This window comes from Rhineura floridana, chromosome 11 (genome assembly GCF_030035675.1).
Source record: "Rhineura floridana isolate rRhiFlo1 chromosome 11, rRhiFlo1.hap2, whole genome shotgun sequence".
Classification (NCBI taxonomy): Eukaryota; Metazoa; Chordata; class Lepidosauria; order Squamata; family Rhineuridae; genus Rhineura; species Rhineura floridana.
This window is the reverse complement of record NC_084490.1, coordinates 2,498,920-2,514,388: the sequence shown is the minus strand read 5'-3', so window position 1 is coordinate 2,514,388 and position 15,469 is coordinate 2,498,920. Positions and strand designations below refer to the sequence as shown.

General features: G+C 46.9%; 1 protein-coding gene across 8 annotated transcripts in view; it reads left to right on the top strand.

Moving 5' to 3' along the window:
• The window catches only part of DLG4 (discs large MAGUK scaffold protein 4), a 149,787-nt gene that overhangs the window by 122,398 nt on the left and 11,920 nt on the right, over nt 1-15,469 (top strand). For 7 of the 8 annotated variants that reach the window (XM_061588712.1, XM_061588714.1, XM_061588710.1 and 4 more), the window contains 8 exons: nt 355-479; nt 4,543-4,712; nt 5,956-6,092; nt 8,524-8,668; nt 9,175-9,313; nt 9,666-9,822; nt 12,298-12,400; nt 14,733-14,847. In XM_061588712.1, the coding sequence (XP_061444696.1) occupies nt 355-479; nt 4,543-4,712; nt 5,956-6,092; nt 8,524-8,668; nt 9,175-9,313; nt 9,666-9,822; nt 12,298-12,400; nt 14,733-14,847 (1,091 nt within the window). Of the gene's footprint in view, nt 1-354; nt 480-4,542; nt 4,713-5,955; nt 6,093-8,523; nt 8,669-9,174; nt 9,314-9,665; nt 9,823-12,297; nt 12,401-14,732; nt 14,848-15,469 lie in introns of those variants that run through there. The other variant, XM_061588715.1, reaches the window with a different exon arrangement.

Genomic DNA, 15,469 nt, shown 5'->3' with positions numbered 1-15,469 from the left:
AAATTCAGGTTGCAGAATTATAGTTGCTTTGGAAGTCTTGCACAGCAAAGCTGCTTCTCCCCCAAAAGATCAGACTTTTTCTATTAAGGAAAGTGTGGGTTAATGCTTGCATTGATGCAATGCTGCCTGACCTCCCCAAAAACAAATCGGAATGAACGTTCATTAAGTAGCCAACATGATCTAATCTCCCTGCAAAAAATTTGGGATGAATGCTAAAATAAACAGGTCATCTAGAAGTATCCCCAGAGCGGGAAGAGAATATGCATCTTTTAAAAATGTGTCTCAGGTCTACGTTCATGCTCCAATTAAACTCTGGCTTTTTGGGGGGGGGAATGGAATGACTCTCTCCTTCAGGGTAACTCCGGTTTGGGGTTCAGTATCGCCGGTGGCACCGACAATCCCCATGTTGGGGACGACCCGAGCATCTTCATTACTAAGATCATTCCTGGGGGGGCCGCAGCACAAGATGGCAGACTAAGGTATGGCTTTTTGGATAAGGGATGCTAGCCGGGTTTGGGCATGTGGGTCATTTTCTTATCAGCCAAATGCTGGCTCTGTTTCCTCATGGCACTTTCAGACTCTTGCTATTTTCGGATGGGATTCAAGTTGCACAATTCAAGTTGATTAGGATGCTGGACGAGATGGGCTGTTATTGGCCTGATCCAGCAGGCTCTTGTTAAGTTCTTATGCATACAAGGCTGATTGTTAGAGGAGCGGCTTTGCACATGGAAGGTGCAAATTCCCCAAGTGGTTTAACAATCAGTCCCTCTTCCCAGGGAACGCTGGAAACTGTGGCTCTGTGAAAAGAATAGGGGGTCTGTGATGTTCCTATAGTAATGTATATATGGTAAGTGTTGGTTGTTTAGAAGATACATGGTAAGTGGAGTGAAAGAGGAGGGGGAGTGAATGGGCAGTAGAATGCTAGATGATTGGCTCAGTGTTTAAAATGGCTGAACGTATAAAAGGAAGAGGGAGAGTGGAATCTGGGGGGAGAAGAGAAAGAGTGGGTTGTTTGGTGGGGTTGAGAGAGTGGTTTGCCAGGAGAGAGTGGAGAAGGAGGGGGGTGGAGTTTGGATTAGTATTGAGTAAAACCATATGCTTATGTGCCTTAAGAAGAAATCTTGTTAATCTTGTTAGCTTTGTTATCTTTAATAAATACTTAATTTGGTTTACCAAAGGCCTGATCCTTGGCTGGGGTTTCACAGACCAGAAGGGAGGGTAAGGTAATGACCAAGGCTGAAGGGAAACTGTAACAAATGGTGGCAGCGGTGAAGAGAATAACAATACCAGTATTCAGAGTCTCTGGGAATACTAGTATTGGGACGTGACTGGTGGTTGCCTAGCAGGGGGATCTGTTGAGATCTGTGCTAGAGCGGGGAGAGAAAAAATAAAATAAAGGACAGTCCGGACTGGTGGAGTCCCTGGTGGTGCCTAGTGACAGGCAGTAGCCACGCGCAGGTAGGAACCTGACAGGGAAAGCCAGGGAAGGGCGTCACAGGGTCTCCGAACAATTCTCAGCACCCTTAACAAATGACAGTTCCTAGCGTTCCAGGGGTGGGGTAGGGAGAGAAGCCATGACTGCCTAAAATGGTACGATATTGGTTTAAATGTATAGTGCAGATGGCGCCCAAGAATCTGATCGGGTATGAAACCATCTGCCTGTATTCCACACACACACTTGCCTACTCTGTCCTCCAAGGACAGGATGATCCTTTTAAAAATCTTACATATATATGGATGATGTCTCCATGGCAGACCTGGCTTCATCATCATCAGCATCAGCATCATTAGTAGTAGTAGTAGTAGTAGTAGTAGTAGTCACTTGCTACCCGATGTTCTCCAAACGACTTACAACAATGTTAAAAATAAAAATATACTAGATAAACACAGCAGTACAACAGCAACACCCCCATGCAGTCACAGGATGGCAGCATGCTAATAAGAGACGAGTCTGTCAAATGCCTGGAGGGAAAGGTAAGTCTTTACCTGGTGCCAAAAAGATGTCAATGAAGGCTTTCATTGACATCTTTTCAGTGCCAGCTGGACCTCACTGGCGAGCATATTGTACAAAAGGGGAGCCACCCCTGAAAAGGCCCTCTCCCTTGTCACACCCGTTCAAGCCTCCTTCAGGGGTGGGACCTGGAGAAAGGCCTCAGAAGAAGATCTAAGGGTCCCAGTAGGTTCATATTGGGAGAGACGTTCCGGAAGATATTGGGGCCCTGACCCGTAAAGAGCTTTATAGGTCAAAACCAGCACTCTGAATTGGGCTTGGAAGCGTACAGGCAGCCAGTGCAACTGGAACAGGATTAGATGCTCTGTTGGCCTTGAACCTGTCAACTGTCGGGCAGCTGCATTCTGCACTAATTGAAGCTTCTGAACCGTTTTCGAAGGCAGCCCCATGTAAAGTGTCACTGGTTGGGGAGGAGAGGCATTAAGGCACTGCCTGATATGGAGTTGGACCTTAGCCTGCCTAGTTCAAGATTGCTTTCCCAAGGATCTGAGGGCACAGGTTGCACTTCCTAAGCTTCTTCAAACTTGAGGTGGCAGCGGGTGGACTTGTGCAGATCAAGTCCTTGAGCATGGTGCTCTGCCCCATGCCCAGCATAAAGTCTGGCACTTATACTGTGACGCCCCATGGTTTGAGGCTCCGGTCCAGCTTCTAATGTAGTCTTCCCCAGCCTGGTGTCTTCCTCGAGATGTTTTGGACTACAGCTCCCATCAGCCTCCAGCCAACTTTTGAGGAAGGCTGCTCTCAAGCAAGAATGTGGCCTTGCAGGTGTTCCGGAGTGCTGCTCCCATCATTGCTGACCATTGGCTGCTCTGGCTGAGGCTGATGGGAGTTGGAGCCCAACATCATCCGGAAGGTCACTGGCTCAGCATTCCTGCTGTAATGGGTTATCTAGGACTGCGTAAGCGACAGAGCTTTCTCCAAGCACGGATTTAGGTCTTGGTATTTTCAGCAGGCTGTGTGAGGCCTCTGGATTGGCCCAAAGCTGCCCTTATGGTTCATCTGCTTCCTGCAATGATGTTGCTGCATTCTGGAACTGGGGGCTCAGAAATGATGCACACAGAGAGAGAGAGTTTGAGAATATTGAGCTTATTTATGAGCTGAACCAGATTCTCTTTGGAATTCTGCTGAGCTCAGAAATAAACTCAGACCCCCAGCCCAAGCTGCCTCTCCTAATTTCTGGCAGCAATGATTGGTTGGACGGGGGGTGGAGGAGAAGGGGAGGGCTGTTCTTTGGCCCTTCATTAGGCAGAAGCCTCACCACGACAACTTTCCTGCAGAAAGATACCTGGGAACTATAATTAGCCAAAGCTTCTGAAACCTCACCAAAGGATTGAAATGAAAAATCTTAATTTTATATGTGTGCTGATGGAGACTGAACTGGGGGTGACTGACCAGGAATGAGACCTTGGGGTCATACTGGATAGCTCGATGAAGATGTCGACCCAGCATGTGGTGGCTGTGAAAAAGGCAAATTCCATGCTAGCGACCATCCAGTGAAGCTGAATGCTGGAATGCTGCCAATATCAAAATGCCGTTTTAGAAATCCATGGTGCAGCCACATTTGGAATACTGTGTACAGTTCTGCTCACCTCAAAAAGGACATTGTAGAGCTGGAACAGGTTCAGAAAGGGGCAGCCAAAATGATCAATGGGCTGGAGCGACTCCCCTATAAGGAAGGAAAGGTTGCAGCATTTGGGACTCTTTAGTTTAGAGAAAAGGTGAGTATAAAATTATGCATGGCGCATGGAAAAAGTGGATTGAGAAAAGCTTTTTCCCTCTGTCCTAACACTAGAACTTGCTGACATCCAGTGAAGCTGAATGCTGGAAGATTCAGGACAGACAAAAGGAAGTGCTTCTTCACACAGCACAGAGTTAAACTCTGGAATTGGCTCCCGCAACACGCAGTGATGGCCACCAACTTGGACGGCTTTAAAAGAGGATTAGACAAATTGATGGAGGAAAAGGCTGTTGATGGCTATTAGCCATGAGGCGATGCTCCCTCCCCATTGTCAGAGGAACTATGCCTCCAAATACCAGTTCCTGGCAGAGCTTGGAAAAGTTATTTTTTTAAAACTACAACTCTCATCAGCCCAATCCAGTGGCCATGCTGGCTGGGGCTGATGGGAGTTGTAGTTTAAAAAAGTAACTTTTCCAAGCTCTGGTTCCTAGGAATCGCAAGTGGAGACCATTGCTCTTGTGCTCAGGTCCTGCTTGTGGGCTTCCCTTTGGAGCATCTGGTTGACCACTGTGAGAATAGGATGCTGGACTAGATGGGCCCCTTTGGCCTGATGCAGCAGCCAGGCTGTTATGTTAACAGTTAAGCCAGGAGTGCAGAGAGCTATCACAGATGGGGCCCTTTTGGAGAACTATTTGGTGATACAGCTGTGGAAATGCTCAAGACAAAGCAAGGCCATGCCGAATTGCGTCTCCCATCTCTGGCCTACTGCGTCTGCAGGCATCAACTGGAACTCGCCCCAGGTTCTGCCCTGCCCTGATATTAAGTGTGCCTTTCTGATCTGCCCGTGGCACAGGGTCAACGACAGCATCCTCTTCGTGAACGACGTGGACGTGCGGGAGGTTACGCACAGCACGGCTGTCGAGGCACTGAAGGAGGCTGGCTCCATCGTGCGGCTGTACGTCATGCGCAGGAAGCCCCTCGCTGAGAAGGTGATGGAGATCAAGCTGATCAAAGGCCCCAAAGGTGAGGGAGGCTGGCTCTGTCTCACACGAGACACCCCCTTGAAGAAAAACCAGCCCTGTAGGCAGAATTATTTGGGAGGGAAAGTGGACCGCAAAGGGCTGTTCTAAAGAGGCTCTGCCCCTTAGAAGCATCCTTCCTCCCCATTCAGGGGGGGAAACACCATCATCCCAAATCAAGAATGGGGAACCTTTTCCGGGCTAAATATTACACTATTCCTGTGGAAAGCTGTTGCGATCAGCAAAACAGTAGTGTGTGGGGGCCAGACCCATGCAGTCTCTTTCTCTCTCACACACACATGCACATACAGAGCTATTTCCTATGGAAACAGAAGCACATGTTTAATTCTTATGGTTGTATCTAATGCCTGTTGTACTCAGAGCAGACCCACTGAAATTAATGGGCCTACGTTAGTCATGTCCATTAATCGCCACGGGTCTGTTCTTGGTAGGATTAGCGTTGGGTACAACCCTTAGTAATTCCACTCCAGTTTCACTTTCCATTTTCCATTCTTTTTTTCTTAAGTTTCTTTGGAAACAAACAGCTACCTATCCAACACCTTTGATTAGTCCTGACTGTGCAGAGGCAGAAAGAACTCTGTGAACCCAGCAGAAGCATGCAAAATGAAGCACAGCTGAACTGCGAGCCCTTCCTTCCACCTAGTCAAAGCCTCAGACTTCAAAATGCAGCTGCATCCCCAACATTGCAAAGCTGCAAACTGCTTGGGCGTTCTTTGCATTATTTTTGAGGAACACAAAGTCTACTGGGGGAAATGAATTCTCCCAGTTTACAAGCGTTTTCCTGCTTGGAGATGAATTGCCCCAAGGGAGCAGATGCATGTTACTCAAGCCTTTCCCAACCTGGTAGTTTGGCCAATTGATTGATCGATTGATTGATAGATATCCCGCCCTTCCTCCCAGCAGGGCCTACAACTCCCATGAGCCCTAGCCAACACAACTGTGCTCCCATCAGCCCCAGCATCATATGACCATTCTAATTGGGGCTGAGGGAAATTAGGGTCCAAAATGTCTGGAGTGAAATCCAGTTGGGGAAGGCGGTTCTAAGAGGACTGGATACAACCTACCATGGAAACTTCCACCTTGCCTCTATTATTCCCTCCCACACCCCACTACTAGGGAGAATGGTCATCGCTCTAAAATGGCCACTCCTACTGAGGACTAGACTCCTCCCTCTTCAAAGAGTCCTCACCCCTACAGATTCCACTTCCCTCCTTCCTGTCCCGCAGGTCTGGGCTTCAGCATCGCAGGTGGTGTTGGCAACCAGCACATCCCAGGCGACAACAGTATCTACGTCACCAAAATCATTGAGGGTGGCGCAGCCCACAAGGATGGACGCCTGCAGATTGGGGACAAGATCTTGGCGGTAAAGTTGGGTGCAGGAGACCTGATCCTGTTGGCCTGGCCCATGCCCAGGCTGTGGGTGGGGTGGAGGTGAAGAAGGGAAGGGAGGGTTCATATGGTTTGGGTGGTTGAATGGGCGCATCCTACTGTAAACAGCAAACCAGAAAGGAGAAAGGGGGGACTGAAAGAACTGAAGCCCCCCAAAGGTGAAACGCACCACGGAGGTGGCCAGTGGAGTGAAGTATTTAAGGCCCCATCTGCATTATACATTTAAAGCAGCCCTGTGGAGGGGTCCTGGAGTGATGAAGAAGAAGAGGACGAAGGTACAGAGTGGGACTCGCGGAAGGGTCCTAGCAACTTGCAACCAGGAAGTTCTGAGACAGGAGGCTTCAGTACTTTTGACTGGGACAGCTCCTCCCCCTAGCCCATCCTTTCTCCCTTCCACCCCCTCTCTTCTAAGGCGTTGCCACTGCACAAACCTCCTCTAGAGGAGGAGGATCTCAGTAAAGTGCCTTGCTGGTGCAGCTGGCCCCACTTCCCCACCTCGAAGGAGCGCTCACATGTGCCCACACTCCCATTGTGTGACACCTTCCTCACGCAAGCAGAAAGACCCTGCCTGAACCTACTCAAGGGTTGCAAGGGGAGGGTGTCTAATTGCTGTGAGAACGTCTTCACTTTGAGTAGCCATGCCTATTTATGCCGTGTGAGAGTTGCAGAATCTTGTGTGACCTGTAAGCTAATCCATGAAGCGCACTAAACCAGATTTTTTCATTAAACAACCTGGAGAAAGGCACCAGTGGGTTTGAGTCTGATTCCAACGGGTTAGGCCAGGACACCACTTTAAACAGCCAGGGCTTCCCCCAAAGAATCCTGGGAACTCTTGTTTGTTAAGGGTACAGAATGGGAAACAATTCCCAGAATGGTTTAACAATCAGTCTCTCCTCCCAGGGAACTTTGAGAATTGTAGCTCTGGGAAGGGAATAGGGTGTGTCTCCTAACAAGTCTCAGCACCCTTAACAAAACTACAGTTCCCAGGTTTCTTGGAGGTGGAGCCATTATTATTATTATTTATTACATTAGTATACCGCCCCATAGCCGAAGCTCTCTGGGCAGTTTACAATAATTAAAATCATTAAAAACCACGTCGTTTTGTTTTAATGTATTTTAAGGTCTTTATGATGTTTTAAAGTGTTTTTAGCGTTTATGTTTGCCGCCCTGGGCTCCTGCTGGGAGGAAAGGCGGGATATAAATCAAATAATAAATAAATATACAAATTTAAAAACACATTTTTAAAAAACAATGTAATGTTTTAAAATGCCATAGCATTTTAAAGTGGTATGATGCTGCTTTGAATGTGCAGTGCAGGTGAGGCCTACGTGACATGTGGCACTGAAACAGTCAAAAGGGCCTCAAGTGTGAGACTGACTAGCAAATCTCTGATTCTTGAAATGTTTTGAAAATGTGCTGGTGTGATTTTGCTTTCCGGGCGGATTTAATTGTTTTGTATTGTCATGTCGTGTTGCATTGGAGTTTTTCACTTGCTTTGTTCATTATACAGTATTTGTTATTTTTGTAAACATCAAGCTATACATGAAATAATTAAGTAAACAGTTGAAAATGGTAATCACAGTTCACATCTACAAAGTGCAAAACAAACACCCACCACCAAAAAATCTGGCTAATTTGATTTCACTTAGCTCTGGGAAGCCACCGAATTCATTGAAGACCAAACCCTTCTGTTGAATGGATCATCTTGTGTGTGTGAGAGAGAGACCTCATACTGTAATTATTCCCAGCAGTCTTGTGCATCAGGTTACTTTTGCCCTATGAACGCTTAAGTGTCTCAGTTTCGCATCTCACGGAACTACTTCATTCCATACTTGCCATGTCTATTTTTAATTTATTTTTATCTACGTAAGTAAGCAGTGCTGCTCTGCCCTTGCCCATTGGGGTCATCAAGGGGTTACTTCCCTTCTGCCTAAATGGATTCCTGCCACACACTACTAACTGGAGACAGGATGTTGGGTGGGTGGGTTGATTTTGGGGTGCGGAGAGATGCAGCAAAAAGACCAGCCTTTGCCAACCTAGTGCCCTCTGGATGTTCCAGGCTATAACAGTTGTGCTGGCTGGGGCTGATGAGAGTTGTAGTCCAGAGCATCTGGAGGGCACCAGGTTGGCAAAGGCTGGTCTATTGACCCAAGACATGGTCAAGGTCTGGCTGATGACAGACTTGGAAGCAGAGAATTTCCCCAGTTCTGCAAATAGGGACTCAAGTGACTGAGAGCTCCTTCTTCCTAGAAAAAAACAAAACTATAAACCAAAGATCTCTGCAGGTAGACAATTAGCATTTGTCAATGAGAAAGCATTCTTTCCGTCTCCCTAAAATGCTACTCTTCTATGTGGAGGGATTTTTTTTTGTATTTTATTATTATGCATCCTTTCCCACCCCCCAGGTAAACAATGTGAGCCTAGAAGATGTCATGCATGAAGATGCAGTGGCCGCCCTGAAGAACACATACGACGTCGTCTACTTAAAGGTGGCAAAACCCACAAATGTTTATCTGAATGATTCTTATGCCCCTCCTGACATCACCTCCTGTGAGTGACTTCCTCCTTCCTCCTGCTGTCTATATTTCCAGCTGTATTGTGGAGAACCACTTAAAAAAAAAGGGGGGGGGTCAGTTCAAGTACTGCCTGGCACACAAAATAAATTTGATAGTGGGATAATTTCAGAACAGTGCTTGTAAACCTGGGAATTATTGTATTCCATTCATATCACATTTTTATTGCCATATTTACAGTTAGAAATGCTGTTAGATTGCGTGGGGGGTGGATATGAAGGCCTGCAAAGTGTAAAATGTACAATGTTGTTCATACTGGCACATGTCATAATGATGATGTTGATTTGATTTATATCATAGTTATATTTATAAATAAATATACATTTATAAATATATTTTATAATTACTGACTAGCACATTTCTCAGTATTGCATCTGTAATTTTGGATGAAAACTTTGCATCCCTGCAAGATGTCATGTCAGTCCTTCCATGGTGCTGCACTGTTAAAGCTTCCTCTCGCTCCCTTTTTATGCATTTTGGCAGCCTACTCCCAACACCTTGACAATGAAATTGGTCACCAGAGTTACCTGGGCACAGACTATCCACAAGCCATGACCCCCACCTCCCCTCGGAGGTACTCCCCCATCCCTAAGGAGCTGATGGGAGAGGAGGATATACCCAGGTAAGCTCCGCCCTTTCTGGCCCCTCCCTCTTGTGTTCTTGTGCTCATAGCAATGTGCCACTGTCGGTGGTCCTCAATAGTTTGTCTCCATTGCCCGGTTTAAAGCTCTGCCCGCTTCCCATATCGTCTTGCATCCATCCTGTGTCTTGACTCCTCAAGTCGTCAAAGAGGACCTCGTTGTGGCATGGGATGGCAATGCAGTCAGCCCCCCAGCTCTCCCTTCTGTGGGGATTATTGAGGCTGCGGTCCTGTTGGATGTTTAGAGTCAGTGGCTCTTTGCTGCCTGCCCCTGAATCTGCCATCTTACTTCCGATTCCCCCCAATTTCTCCTTCGTCCCCCGCCTCTCTGCAGGGAACCGCGTCGTATAGTCATTCACCGTGGCTCAACGGGGCTGGGCTTCAATATCGTGGGGGGTGAGGACGGTGAGGGAATTTTCATCTCTTTCATCCTGGCCGGGGGACCAGCCGACCTCAGCGGGGAGCTCCGGAAAGGGGACCAGATCCTCTCGGTAAGAATGTTTTCCTTTTCCTGCTGTAGCCAGTATCAACCATCTCGGACCCTACGATTGGCAGACGAGGACTTTTTGGTGGTGCCTCTACTGGGGTCTCCCCAGTTGGTGCTGAACCATGATAAGGACTTTCAGTGGTGGCTCCCTGTTTGTGAAATGCCCTCCCCATTGAGTTGCATCTGCCCCTAACTTTAATTACTTTTAGAAGAAACCTGAAAACATTCCTACCCAGGCATTTGATGGCTGAAGGAGACTGTTCCTGGCAACCCAGAGATCATTGAACATATATTTTTTTTAATCTCCATCTGTTTTTTAGAATGTTTTTATTTGCAACTGTTTTTAGAATGCCTTTTTGACTGTTGTTAAATTGTTTTGTTTGCCGCCCTGGGCTCCTCTGGGAGGAAGGGCAGGGTATAAATATAATTAATAATCGTAATAGCCAGTGCCCAGTTGGAAAAGGCAACCAGCCTATGTGCTTCGATTGAACCTGAGTAACCCCCGCCTCCCTTCATAAGGACAAAGGAAGAGCCCTGCTGGGTCAGATCAAAAGTCCATCTTGTCCAGTTTCCCAGAGGGAGCAACCAGGTGCCGCAGAAGGAACCCCACCAGCAGGGCATGAGTGCTCACCAGCGTATGAACGCCAGCAAATGGTTATTCAGGGGTGCATTGTCTCTGATCCTGGAGATAGCACATTGCCACCATGGCTGTTAGTCATTGATAGCCTTCTTCCATGAATTTGTCTAATCCTCTTTTAATGCCATCTCCACCGCTTGTGGTGGCAAAATAAAATATCATAAAATAATCATATAACAAATTGGCAGTTGTTATCAATTTCAATTGCTTTTTTCTCTTTTGCCTACTAATTTGATATATCTTTTGACCCAATTTTTTTGCTTAATTTCGTATTTAATTTTGCTGTACTGCTACTTTTTTATATATTTGTGGTAATGACCACTGTGGATACATCCCCCCCCCTTACAGATTTTATGGAATGACCTCCTTGACAAGGTGAGCCTGGCGCCATCACTGTTATCTTTTCCGCACCAGGTCAAGACTTTCCTCTTCTCCCAAGCATGTGTTTTTAAATTGCTTTTTAAAAATGTGTTTTTAAATTTGTATATTTGTTTTTAATGTTTTTAATTGTCGTAAACCGCCCAGAGAGCTTCGGCTATGGGGCAGTATTCAAATGCAATAAATAAATAAATTAAATTAAATCCAACGTTTAACTATGTGCTGCGTTAAGGCAGGATCTCCTCCTGTCTGTCCTGAATCATCCAATATAATAAACCCAACGAAGGGGTCCCTCAAAGAAACATGCAGAATAACCAAGTCACGGACCAACAGAATAATGAGTTAAGAATAAAGCTCACATGCAATTAAAGACGACTCAAACCACAGACATGACATAACAAGATACAAATGCATATGGCAAACAGTCCCAACAGTAAGAAACCCATTACCCAATAGGAATAAATGAACAGAAAACAACTAGTATGAAATTTAATAAACTGTCAGAATTCTGTATATCCGTTGACAAAATCGCTGGAATGTGTTATTACCTCAGTGCTTCTTCAGAAGTACATATTGGTTGTAAATGACAAACAGAATTTGGACTGTTTATTATTTCTGTTTATATGCAAGTTTCATACTGGTTGTTTTAACTCTGTTGAGACACAATTTAGGATTGCTTTGTGTTCATTTTCCCCTACTGACGCACAGGCTTCTTACTGTTGGGACTGTTTGCCATATGCATTTGGATCACACTATGTCAACTTTGCAGTTTGAGTCTTCTTCTTTAATTGTATAAGCTCTTTATTTATTAACGCATTATTCTGTTGGTCTGTGACTTGGCCGTTCCACCTTTCTTGAATATTCCAACATTCAGCTTCATTGGATGACCACATTTGGTTCTTGTATTAGGAGGAAGAAAAACGTTTCTCCATCCCCTTTGGGCCCCTCCAGACATCCTTTTTTAAAATGTGTATTTGTGATGATTTGTGCTCATGATGGCATCAGGGCATTCACATGCGATCCCATTTTCTGTCCTGTTTGAGCCTGCAAAAGTTACTTCGTTTCCAAATGGTGCATGTCCCATAGCTTCCTCCTGAACTCCTGTAACTTTTCATACCCACAGATTTTTTTTGCCCCACTTTTGTTGCACTATAGTTCAAGGATGCCCCTCTAGACAGCAATAATGCAATAACAGAACAACAAATAACGTAGAGAGATGTGTTGATGGTCCAGTATAAGTCCACCACTACTGCACTACTATTGCACAAAGAATACACCCTCCCAAAAAAACCCACTTCCAGCCTGGAGGGGCTCTTTTCCTACACCATGCATAATTTTACACACCTCTGCCATTTCCCCCCTGCTTTTGCTCGCCTCGTTTTCTAAACTAAAAATCCTCAAATGTTGTGGCCTTTTCATCACAGGGGAGTTGCTCCAGCCTCTTGATCGTCTTTCTCTTCCCAGGTCAATGGCGTGGATCTCAGGAACGCCACACACGAACAAGCAGCCATTGCTCTTAAAAACGCCGGGCAGACGGTCACCATCATTGCACAGTACAAACCCGACGGTACGTAATTTTTTGTAGAGGCCCCATGGGTGGGTGGGAGGAAGGGGAGATGTGTGTGTGTTTCTGACATTGAGCCAGTCCCTGTCTCACCCCTTAGTCCTGCCTTGTTGCCCGAGCCACCACTCATGCCTCCTCCAGAGACAGAGGCAGAGTTAGAGGAGGATCTGACTGAAGTGCTGCCGCCAAGGAAGTGCCAGCTGATGCCCAGGCACAAGCAGATAGAGCCAGCTTTTCAACCTGTTCACAGGAGTGCCCGCTTGCAAACCCAGCCCCGTTCAGAGAAACCTTCCCCACACAAATGGAAGGCCTGCCCAAATCTATTTATAGGGTCTCCAGGGAGTGTCTAATTGCTGCAACAACGTCTTTGCTTGAGTAGCCATGCTTAGTTTATGCTGTGTAAAAACACAGAGCCCTGTATAGTCTGTAAGCTGATCTGTGAAACGCTCTAAGATGAGATTTCACATGTAATGGAGAAAAACACACCAGGGAGTCTGAGCCTGAATCCAACAGGGTTGCTCAGGATACCTAGGAGCTGGCCCTGTGTGTCTAGAAAGGAAGCTGACTTATATATCCAAATCAGACTATTGTTCCATCTGGCTCAGTACTGTCTACAGTGACTGGCAGCAGCATTCCTGGATTTCAGGCAGGAGCTTCTCTCAGCCCTGCTTGGAGATGCCGGCTGGGCAGGGGGATTGAGCCTGAGGCCTTTTGCATTCACGGCAGATGCTCTGCCACTGATCTGTGGCCCTTCAGGATGTCGTATGGGAGGATTCCCAGAATGTTCATCTCGTCAAAGTTCCCAATTTTCTTTGGGAAATCCATGAGCATTTTACATCAGTTTCAAATGAGTTTATGTCTCTAGTGTTGCTGGGAGTGCTTGGTGGATGGGTGAAATGCTGGCGGAGGGGAGGGCGGGATGTTTCAAATGGGTGGCTGTGTGCCTGAGAAAGAGAGGCGGAACAAGGTGCGCAGCAGGTCACTGGAGCACCGAGTGTGTTTCTCAGCGGCAGAGCACCTGCTTTGAATGCAGAATCTCCCAGATTCAATCCCTGATGGCATCTTCAGGTAGGGCTGGGAATGTTCTCTGCCTGAAACAATAGGCAGTTGCTGCCAGTCAGTGTAGGCAATATTGTGTAGGCTGCCCATTTGCTACTGGGCCAAGTTCAAGGTTCTAGTCTTGGTGTACAAAGCCCTATACAGCTTGGGACCAGGATACCTGAAAGACCGTCTTACCCCTTATATACCCAGCCGATCGCTGCGCTCTGCAGGTGAGGGCCTTCTGCAGATACCATCTTATCAGGAAGTCTGTTCCACACAACATAGGACACAGACATTTAGTGTGGCGGCACCTACCCTGTGGAATTCCCTCCCCTTAAATATTAGACATGGGCCATCCCTGTTATGTTTTTGGCACCTACTAAGGCCTTCCTCTTTCAACAAGCCTTTTCAGTAGAGACCTTATGCCAATCTGCATCTGTGCTGGATTTTTTTTAAATATATTCTTAAACCTTCTTTTTTAAAATGTTTTTAATCTTAGAAGATGTTTTGAAAGCTTTTTTAAGAAACATTTTTGAAGATGTTTTTGTTTTAATGTGTTTTAAAGTTTGTTTTTATGATGTTTTAAAGTTTTTTAGTGCTTTTGTTTGCCGCCCTGGGCTCCTACCAGGAGGAAGGGCGGGATATAAATCAAATAATAAATCAAATAAATAAAACTAAATACGGAACTAGATGGACCAAGGTTGCGATTGGGGAAAGGCCTTAGCTCAATGGTAGAGCATCTGCTTTACATGCAGAAGGCCCCAAATTCAGTCCAGATAGGAGATGGGCCCTTCTGCATGCCAAGTCTGGTGCTCTGCCTCTGAGCTGTGGCCTTTCTCCTCAAGGATGGAGAGATGGATGGAGAGAGGCCGCAAGGAAAGATGATGGAGACATAAGGAAGAGTTGATTGAGGCCTGTGGATGGGCAAATAGAACGGCAGGTGGGCTTCTTTGGGTGAGGTTGGGTGGCAAGTGGGCGCACGCCGGGCAAGACCAAGTGTGTCCAGGGGAGGGAGGAGGCAGCCTCTTGGTAGACAGGTGGGATTCTCTGAGGTTGGGATGGCTAAACTCCAGACTGCACAGCCAGGTGAGTGTTACACAGGAGGGTGAATGAGAGGAAAAGTGCATGGCGGCGGCGTGTGTGGTGGCAGTGGCCAGGATGGGCTTGGGAAGGTTGGGCTGTGGGGTCATGCAGCTGGGTGTGCACGCGGGTGGCGGAACTGGCTGAAGATCCTTTGAGGGAAGCTGAGTGGCACTGACCTGCCTCCTCCTCCTCCTCTAACCACCCACCGCAGAGTACAGCCGCTTTGAGGCCAAGATCCACGACCTCCGGGAGCAGCTGATGAACAACAGCTTGGGCTCAGGGACAGCGTCACTGCGGAGCAACCCGAAGAGGGGCTTCTACATCCGGTGAGATCGCATGCCGCCGCCTCCCCCTATCCCTGGTGGATTTAGCATCCAGGCTCCACCAGGCGCCATATGACCCCAGGCCCCTTTGAGTTAGATCTGTGGGACCTGGGTCCAAAAGCCCTTCTCTTCCTCAGACTCACTCTCCCGTCTCTGAAATGGGAACGCGTAGGGGTGGTTGTGGGGATAGATGTGAACCCACAAAGACTTTGTTCAGCTGAAGTTCTGCTTAGATAATTATTAATTATGAGAACCTCTTTCCTTTGGAACAGAGAGGCAGTTTAGCTCCTTTAACTTTGCTTGTTGTTTCTGAGTCTGAAACATGGACAAACTGGAACAGGTTCAGAGGAGGGCAACAAGGATGATCAGGGGACTGGAAACAAAGCCCTATGAGGAGAGACTGAAAGAACTGGGCACGTTTAGCCTGCAGAAGAGAAGACTGAGGGGAGATAGGATAGCACTCTTCAAGTACTTGGAAGGTTGTCACATAGAGGAGGGCCGGGATCTCTTCTCGATCATCCCAGAGTGCAGGACACGGAATAATGGGCTCAAGTTGGAGGGAGCCAGATTTTGACTGGACATCAGGAAAAACTTCCTAACTGTTAAAGCCATATGACAATGGAAC